This window comes from Hippocampus comes, unplaced genomic scaffold (assembly GCF_001891065.2).
Source record: "Hippocampus comes isolate QL1 unplaced genomic scaffold, H_comes_QL1_v1.1 scaffold40, whole genome shotgun sequence".
In the NCBI taxonomy this organism is placed as follows: Eukaryota; Metazoa; Chordata; class Actinopteri; order Syngnathiformes; family Syngnathidae; genus Hippocampus; species Hippocampus comes.
The window spans coordinates 1,843,045-1,853,278 of NW_017842058.1; the positions used below are offsets into that span (position 1 = coordinate 1,843,045).

General features: G+C 41.9%; 1 protein-coding gene across 3 annotated transcripts in view; it reads left to right on the plus strand.

Moving 5' to 3' along the window:
- Positions 1-165: 165 nt before the first annotated feature.
- h6pd (hexose-6-phosphate dehydrogenase (glucose 1-dehydrogenase)) overlaps positions 166-10,234 on the plus strand; it is a 12,403-nt gene continuing 2,334 nt past the window's right edge. The window contains exons 1-4 of one of the 3 annotated variants that reach the window (XM_019861157.1): positions 166-351; positions 8,486-9,143; positions 9,220-9,337; positions 9,888-10,157. In XM_019861157.1, the coding sequence (XP_019716716.1) occupies positions 8,511-9,143; positions 9,220-9,337; positions 9,888-10,157 (1,021 nt within the window). In that variant the 5' untranslated portion in view covers positions 166-351; positions 8,486-8,510. Of the gene's footprint in view, positions 352-4,326; positions 4,407-5,665; positions 7,136-8,485; positions 9,144-9,219; positions 9,338-9,887; positions 10,158-10,234 lie in introns of those variants that run through there. The other 2 variants (XM_019861155.1, XM_019861156.1) reach the window with 2 other exon arrangements.

Here is a 10,234-nt window from a genome sequence, read left to right on the forward strand (position 1 = left end):
ACACACACACACACACACACACACACACACACACACACACACACACACACACACACACACACACACACACACACACACACAGGATGCAGCATCCTGTTTACTATTTACTTTTCACAGTGGCCAGCCAACCTGGGAGGCCACTGCATTGGCATTACAGCTGTTTGTCAGATCGTGTGCAGACGCTTTGCCGTGAAATTTCGGAGTTGAACTACAACAAACAGTCCAAATTGAATTTTCAATTTGGTCAACAGCAACTGGGAGACTAAGTGGATGCTTTTTTTTCTTTCTCTTTTTTGGGAGGCTTTGATCACAATTTATGATCGTCCTTCGTCAACGTGGAATTTTCAAATTGTAAGTAACTTAAAAACAGCTGTGACTGACACAAGTCTTTGCACTTCTTTTATACTGCTAGCTGTCTATAACCAATATGCATCATTATAACTATTTGTTTTTAACAGCCTTAAACTGTGTTTTTCATTTTAGAATAAAAATAAAAATAATCCAGTGGCTAGCGTGTCAACCTCACAGTTCAGAGGTGAAGGGTTCGATTCCGACTCCGGCCTCCCTGTGTGGAGCTTGCATGTTTTGCCTGTGCCTGTGTGGTTTTTCTCCGGGTACTCCGGTTTCCTCCCACATTCCAAAACCATGCATGGCAGGTTAATGGAACACTCTAAATTGTCCCTGGGTGTGAGTGTGAGTGTGCATGGTTGTTATCTGTGTGTGCTCTGCGATGGGTTGGCAACCGGTTCAGGGTGTCCCCTGCCTACTGCCCAAAGACAGCTGGGAGAGGTTGCAGCATGCCCTGTGACCCTTGTGAGGATAAAACAGATCAGACAACAGATGGATGGATAAAGTAGTAAATGATGATGTAACTTTTATTTTTTACAAAAAGTGACATATATTTCAAGAAATCTGACTTACTGCCCCTGCGAACCAACACTGGATAAGCAGTAGATAATGGATGGATGGACGGATGGGTGGATGGATAACTTTGTAGTGGAAAAAAAAGAGCATTCCATGGTTGGAAGATTTGCTTGATTTATTAAGATTTTATTTTTTAATATTTCTGTGGATTTTTTAAATTACCGGTAGTATTTTTATTTAATTTTCTTGCTCTGCCAGGGGATTTTGTTCAATTTTTAGAAAAAGACAGAACATATATTACTTTGTATGTTTTTATATTTTTGGTGTTTCTATAATTTTGCCTTCAAATTATTTGGCTTAATAATTGAAAAAAATCTATACAACATATGTTTTATCGTTTAGTGAGAAATAAATTAAGATTAATATTTTGTATTAAAAATGTACGGTATATTCAGAAATTATTTTTTAACAACTTTCTTATTTATATATTTTTGATATGTGTTTAGATTTTTTATTTTTATTTTTAAAGATTACAAATCTTTCCTTGGCTTTTGCAATGTATCATGTTACGAACTGCTTATCCTCGTGGGTGTGCAGAAGTATTTTTTCGGTAGCATTTTTGGTACACCCTAAAAATGTGTTAATAATACAATATAAATTGTATGAAATAACAAAAAGCTCCAGCTGACCTGCTAGATAAATATAAAACATTTCTTCTGAGAATGTAAAACAAGTGGCTGTAGAAGTCAAAATAGTAATATAAGTAATGAGATGTAAAGCTGCTAGACATGCTTGGGAATGGAATCTGTTGGCTAAAGGGACGGTCCTGCATTGACAACTGGTCAGCAGTCAAAGGGAGGGCCCGGGTCAGCAGTGTGGTCCACAACAATTGGATCATTATTTAGCCAAAAGGGACACCTGTTTTGTTTGTGGCGGGCTGTCACGTGGGAGGGCAATGAGTCGCACACAGCTGAACAATGTGCGGAGGCACTTTCTTACGCCACAGCAAAATTAGTCAGTCACATTTTTCTAATTCCAGATTCATTTTTCAGTGCTAACATTTCATTCATAGTATACAGCAGTCCCCCCCCCCCGTCGAAGGGATTATGTTCCAGATGAGACCACACCTGCAAAAAAGTTGCATTTGTTATATAGAAACACCCTCTTTAAATACACCCTGGCATGTTTTCTATCATTTATGGCACTTTTTTAAAGGTCTTTCAACACAATTTTACAATAATATGAACACATTTGAACGCATTTGAGAGAGAGTAAGAGTAATGAATAACACAAAAGAATTGTACAAAGAGTGTAACATTGTCCCGATCTTGTGTTTCAAGTGAATAATACTCTTTTTTTTTTCTTAAACTAACAAACTTATTATCTCACAATATACAGGTATGTCAATAATCATGTCCAGAGATGTACATTATAAAATAAAGCAACAGCGCTCACTTTCTGAGAGGTAAAAAGCAAGAATGAAGGGGATTGGCCTTCAATAATATATAGCAAAAACTAGACAGAGCAGAAATACTCCACTTCCTGTTTTCAATGTTCTTATTTAGTCAAATATACAGAGTAAAATTGAATAGTGTACCACAATCTAGTGGTCGACAGTGGAATTACAAACAAGATAGAATTATGAACCGCACAAAAAAAAAAAAAAGCAAAGTAGCGGGACTGCAAACCCTGAACCCACGATGGAGGCGATAAAATGGATTTTGCTGTTTAAAAAAGTATACAGTTGTCTGTGTATATCGGCACATTTCTCAGTAAGATGAAGACGTTCCCCCTCACAGTGTTCAGCTGCCCCCAAGTGACTGTCTGAAACACAAGCTGTGACTGACACAAGTATTTGCACTTCTTTTATACTGCTAGCTGTCTGTAACCAATATGCATCATTATCACTATTTGTTTTTAACAGCCTTAAACTGTGTTTTTCATTTTAGAATAAAAATAAAAATAAATCAAATAAAATAACATTAAATAAGTTTTGTGCACAAAAATACAATTTCTAATTTTGTTTTTACCTTTGTTCATAGAAAATGCAAGTGTTAATCTTAACGCAACTAGACTTGATGTCACTGTAGTTCTAAACCTGAAAAAAAACCCTCTTTGAACACAAACAGTAGTAACATATGCGAACAGAGCATACAATGATACTGTACTCCCTCTATCCATTAGCTGAGCTACTTATCCTCATGAGGGTCATGGGCAACCCAACAGTCTTTGGGCAGCAGGCGGGGTACACCCTGAACTGGATGCTAGCCAATCACAGGGCACACATAGACAAACGTCAACCACTCACACTCGCAATCACGCCTAGGATAATATAGAGTGTTGAGTGACCTACCATGGATGTGTTTTTCTTTTTTTTTGGAATGTGGGAGAAAATCGGAATACCCGGAGAGAACCCACGCATCCTTGAGGAGATCATGTACACTCCACACAGGAAAGCCGGAGCCCATGTTCGAACCCTGGGCCTTTGTACTGTGAGGTGGACGTGCCGCCCAGTCAACCACAATGATACTCACAGGCATTTATTCTTTATCCTCTGTGGGTTTTCTCCACACACTCCGATTTCCTCCCATGTTCCCCAAAAATGCACGGTGGGTTAAATTTGAGTATGAATGATTGTTTGTCTGTATGTGCCCTGACATTAGTTGGCGCCCAATTCAAGGTGTACCCTGTCTCTTGCCCAAAGTCACTTATGATAGGCTCCAGCATGCCCGGATATGTCTGTATATATTTTACCGCCGCCTGGTGGCCGTGGTGTGCAACCCAGATTACTATTATTATTTTCTTTTTTTACATTATTATGTAATATCCATTCATCCATTTTCCTGACCCGCTTATCCTCACAAGGGTCGCGGGGCGTGCCTTCATATGTAATACTGATTTTTTTTAAAAAATAAAGTACAATAGTTTAGAGTGATAATTTTCTAATTCGATTTTTTTGTGTTTTTGGTGCACTGGAAACGATTACTGTAATGTAATTTCAATGAGGAAAGATATGAGTTACGAGCATGGTCACTCAGGAACGAATTAAACTTGGAAGTCAAGGCACTACAAGACATAAAGTGCGCACTATTTGGGGACAAAAATGACTATACAATGTCACAATATATTAATTTGTGTCCACGAAAAATTATAACGTGCGCAAAAAAATGCGAGTTTGTGTTCTATTTACAACTTGGACGTCCTGGTGATCAAGTGGAACGCGCATTTACCAGAAAGTACACTCGAGTTTCTGAAGCCTGTCCAGGAATTATACAAATTTTATGGTGTGCATTTTATACCTACTTCAAGACGACAATTTAGCATTTTGTAGCCACAATTTTATGTCATCTTCGGTTTGTACTCTCACAACGGAAGATGGGAATAAATTGCTCAGGCTTTGACAAAAAAAAAAAAAAAATCGTTTCTTTTTTTTTGGAGGGGGGGCGGTGGCCGCCTGTTTGCGTCAGAGTTGTGGTGTCACGTGACCAGAGCAGGAAGTGTACCGCTCAGGTTCACAAACGTTGACACGAAATGGCACACTGGTACGTATAAGTATTTTTTTAACTCTCATATTAGTCACCTATGTGTGTAATATATTCGCCGCTAAGCCACTTGGTCTAACCCCTCCACCCCCTCGGCAAAACACGTCACGCAAACGCGAAAACTATTACGTCAAAGCGGAAATGGAGTTTGACAGTTAGCAGGTGGAATCAACGATGTCCCAAGTTTTTCCGCCACTTTATGGAAAAATATGCAGATAAATCACGGCATTCATAAGTTTCGTTTTAGTCTTGTCGTACAGTTGTTTGCGTGTGGTGACATTCATTCAAGTCATGTACAAACGCTCCAATATAGTTTAAAGGAAAAATAATGGAGCATAAGGTTAAGAGCAGCACTTTTGTTGCAAAATAAAAAGAACCAGGTTATCATGAAAATGCAGAAGTGTGCGTGTTCCACATTTTGTTAGTATTCGGTAAACTTTATGAGGTATAGCGTGATCTAGGTAAGTCTGGCTTGGTTGAAACTGGCATTATGTTGAAAGGCTTCAGTCTAAAAGTAAGAAACACTCCTAATGATTTCACCATTAACATTTTTTTAAATGTGAGAGATACCATGCATGGCGAGGAAAAAGTTCACAAGTGTGTGCTCACTGCTTGTATAGCGATTAGGTTACTTGAGATTAACAGTACAGTACACCACTCATACAATATTGCAGATGGCAGACAACGTGTGGGTGAGTGGTTTGTTGATTTCGATATTGTGGATCGAGTGGCCCAAAGTGGTGGTGGGCCTATGGTTTGGGCAGGCATATGTTATGAGCAACAAACACAGGTGTGTTTTATTGATGTGCACAGAAATAGCGTGACGAGAGCCAGAGGTCCATTGTTGTGCCATTCATCCACCACCACCACCACCACCAGCATGATAATGCATGGCCCCGTGTTGCGAAAGTCTGTAAATAATTCCCGGAAGCTGAAAACATCCTGGTTGTTGCATGGCCAGCGTACCCACCGGACATGCTACACATTGAGCATGTTTGGGATGCTCTGGATTACTGTCAAGGACAGCATGTTCCAGCTCCTGCCAATATCCAGCAACTTTGCACAGCCATTGCAGAGGAACTGGACCAACATTCCATAGGCCACCATGAACCTGATCAAAACTATGCCAAGGAGGTGTATTGCACTGTCTGAGGCAAATGGTGGTCACACCAGACACTGTCTGTTTTTCTGATATTGTAAAAACGTCTCAAACTTAATTGCTAAAAACTGCAAGACAGTATAGCCAGGAGGGGAGGTGTGGGGGGGGGGGCAGTATTTTTGTGCCATCTTATTGATGTAAAGACTCATGTCAAAATCTGCGTTCAAATAACAAATGTCAGTGCTAGACAATGCAGCATCGGAATGGCTGGCCTCGCCATTGCGGCATCACATGGGTCCGTAGAAGATCTTGTGAGGTCCTGAATGAGCGCAGTGTCTTTCGATGAAAGTATGGCCATTTGCTGATTAATGTGTGCAAATCAATTCATTTGTAAAAATGAGCAGAATCCATTAGTACAAGCAACACAGTGTTTGAAAGGCTCTGCAAGCGACCGCTATCTGAGTTCTGTCCCTGCGGCGGCGATGCATGCAAATTTGGGTTGCAAGTTCTGCATCAGCAGAACAGTTTGCCAGTATGTCATTATCGTCAAATATTTGTAGAGCAGCCCTTTCAACATCACAGGTGAATCAGAACTTCAAATAAGTAGCTGTTGAGCTGGCCTTTTGCCATTTGTTTTTATCACTGTAAACTGCATATTTGGCATCCAGAGTCCCACAATGCCCTGTGTAGTATGTCCAATAAAATGCAAGCTCCAGCTTGCCGACTGTGCTGACAACAGTGTAACATTGCTTGTTGAGAAGTAATGCATGAGCTTGCTGATTAGTTATCTTTCACTTCTAATAGTAGTGTGTGTGTATCCTGGCAAAAATGTACTGTGTGTATTATAGGGCTGCCAAACCAGACCCTTCAAAAGTCACTTCGAAGATCGACCTGGAAAGCTACAAAAAGAAAAAGCGTCTGGAATCAATTTCACTATTCTACATGAAATTTATCATAATGTGATGCATGAAAAAGTCTGAAGGAACCATACCTAAAGTTTAACAGGAAGTCGGCCATTTTAGACGACTTCCAAGGCTCAAAAGCACAAAATCCTACCATGGAATTTGTGCAAATGAGCCCCAGTTTGGAAGGTGTGCTTGACAAATGGGTGATGCTAAATTGACAAACACTTTTTAGGTACACCATGGATGGAGCATGACATTAACATTTGATGATTATTTTGAGGATTCACTGTGAAAAAAAAAGTGATTACGGGCCCACTCAGCTTTAATTCTCGCTATTTCCAAATGTGATGCACAACAAATGCTGTTAACTTAATCGTTAAATACTGGTATTTATTTATTTTTTTCATATGTAGCAACGTTTGATGTTTTTACTGTAATGTTGTCTCTCCCCATTTTGCCCAATACTTGACTTCATCTTCTCGGAAATCAGCAGGGTCGTTGAACTTTTCTCGCCTACTATGGACAGCGGTACTATTGTACCGAGAGAAGCTTAGTGCCCCTGAGCAAAGTACAAAGTTCCCACCAGTACAAATCCCACTGGCTGGTGTCCCCGGATCACTACACTCATGACAACGCAACACAAGAATTGGTAGCTCTCGTTTTGACTTTCCCAAATTGCAGCGGAGCATTTCAGTCTTCTTTTTACCACCGCGTCGGAATTTTGGGTAGGTTCGATTTCATTTCTTAATATCCTTGTTGAATTTAGATTTACGTTGATTACTGACATCAAATGTATTTTTTGATTGTCTAGTCGATACAGGGCAAGTGTAAGTGTAGCCCCCTTCATGTTTTCAGGTACTTTTCAATGTAATATATACTTTGCGCAAGTCACTTTGTATATACAGTGTGCTATGGAGTCAACCTTATTTATGTCGCCAAATCACATCACCCATTATCTCAAGACACTTTGCATGTAAGAGCAGGGCTAAGACCAGGAAAACTTCCTCTGAGAAAGAAAGAAGCCAAGACTCGGTGTGTGTGTGTGTGTGTGTGTGTGTGTGGGGGGGGGGGGGTCGTATGTTTGCCACATACAAACAAGCGAAAATGGGGAAAGCAAACAGACTCCACACAGAAAAGCTTGGGACCCCAAATCTTAGATATGTGAGGCATGCATGATCTCAAAGCCCCACCATGCTGCCACTATCAACATCATTCATTCATTCATTCATTCATTTTCCGAACCGCTTGATCCTGACAAGGGTCGCGGGGGGTGCCGGAGCCTATCCCAGCCGTCTTTGGGCAGTAGGCGGGGCACACCCTGAATTGGTTACCAGCCAATTGCAGGGCACACAGAAACGAACAACCATTTGCGCCCACACTCACACCTAGGGACGATTTTGAGTGTTCACTCAGCCTGCCATGCATGTTTTTGGAATGCGGGAGTAAACTGGAGGACCCGGCGAAAACCCACGCGAGCACGGGGAGAACATGCAAACTCCACACCGGAAGGCCGAAGCTGGAATTGAACCCAGTATCTCTGCACTGTGTAGTCAACGTGCTAACCACTCAACGACCGGGCCGCCCGATCAACATCAGCGAAGCATTTAATAAATAAATCAATCAATCAATCAATCAATCAATCAATCAATCAATCAATCTAAACAGCCTTTTCATTGATTATTGGATTCCTGTTTTATGATGTCTGATTTCGGAACTCATGAAAACTGCTCGATTATCTGTCCAGCTTTGCACTACTGTAGTTAGGTTATTTGTAACTGCAGTTGTGATGTTCTTCTGTGCTGTTGATGGGGTGCAATTGCAAATAGTTGGAAGCGACTCCTGAAAGCCGTCCATCGGTTTACATTCCTACTGTCAATGTGTCAGATGATTTTGTAGGTTTTCAAACAGGTCACTATTGTTTCTTTTGTCACCAAAGCACGTCTGATTTACAGAATGTATTCATTTTTTTAATCTTAAACCAGTATTGCAGCTAGTAAATTGTGCAAAATACCTCCTCAAGAACTGTACAACTTATGACAGGGTCTTAATGACGATGCATTTCTGTTTCTATCCAGGGTTTGGACACTTTAACACCACAGCATGTACGCGACTACACTTCTGATTCTGCTCGCTCTGTGTGCCAGCGGAGGACGTGGAGAAGAGAAACAAAGTCGCGGCCACGTTTCCGTGGTGGTAGTTGGGGGCACAGGGGACTTGGCGAAGAAGTACCTCTGGCAGGGCTTCTTCCAGTTGTACTCGAATCAAGTCAACAGGAACAGTTTCTCTTTCTACGCTGGTGGAATGTCGCCCGCGGACAAGGCCATGCCGATATTCTTTGGTATCCTGAAGGCGGTGTCGTGCCCGAAGGATGTCTCTGATGAACGCTGCGCCTTACTCAAGGAGCAGTTCTTGCGGCTAGCGCAGTATCGGCAACTCAAGAGCCCTGATGATTACCGGGATTTGGCCCAGCAAATTGAGCAGCAGGCTCAGGAGGAAGGGCTAACCGAGGCCGGACGGCTATTCTACCTCTCTGTGCCGGCATTTGCGTACGCGGATATCGCGGATAAAATCAACGTCAACTGCAGGCCTGTTGGCGGGGCGGCTTGGCTCCGAGTGGTTCTGGAGAAACCTTTTGGACACGACCTGAGGAGCGCTCAGGTGCTTGCAGCTCAGCTCGGGGAGGCCTTGCGTGATGAAGAAATGTACAGAATTGACCACTACTTGGGAAAGCAGGTGAGGACAACCGTGTAAATGTCATTTGCTAATCTGCGTTTGATTGGTTGCTTTTTCTGCTTGTGCTGTACATCAGGTGATCTCAAAGATCCTTCCATTCAGAGTAGAAAACAAGAAGTTCCTGGATCCCATCTGGAACAAGCACCACATTGAGAGAATAGAGATTGTACTGAAAGAGACTCTGGATGTACAAGGTAATCCAACTTGGCACCATAATCAACGGTGCGGTAGTGGTGAGAGCCTCTGCATCATGGTCAAGAGTTCAGGGTTTGAATATCCACATCTCTTTGTAGTTTGCATGGTCTCCCCATGTTTGCGTGGCTTTTCTCCGGGTACTCGCTCTTCCACTCCCAGCCTAAAAAGCACGGTTCCCATTGGTGTGTACAGATATTTGTTTGCCGGAATGTACCTTACAATTTACACCTCTTAGTCCATTCTGGACTGGTTGCCAGTGAATAACATGGCACATCTATTTTCTGGAGTGCCTAACCCATCTGAATTTTGATAAAATAATTGGGGTACACCACATACTGGTCGACAGTGAATTGCGGGAGACAGGGAAACTAATCAAGTTAGGTTTATTTATATAGCCCTGAATTAATCACAAAAGAGTCTCAAAGGGCTCCACGTTTGCAAAATATTAACAACATCCCATGGTCTACATGCGGGGAGAACATGCAAACTCCACACGCTTTGGATGCTCCATTGTATTCTGCATGTGTCCTTGTCATTATTTCCTCCTAGGTCGTATTCCCTTCTACGACCAGTACGGCGTGATCCGAGATGTAATCCAGAACCACCTGACGGAGGTCATGGCTCTCCTAACCATGCGGCTTCCTACCAATGTCACTGACAGCAAGGAACTTCTCCAAAATAAGCTGCGGCTCTTCAGTTCTTTGTTGCCCCTGGGCAAGAATCAGGCAGTGGTCGGCCAGTACCAAGCATACCAAGCCGAGGTTCAGCGGGAGCTCAACAAGACCAAAGACCACGTCAGCATCACGCCAACATTTGCAGGTCAGAATGGCAGATGTTTTGATGAGAAATACTGAAGTGGCTTCTTTTTTTTTTTTTTTTTTTATTTTGGGCTGACT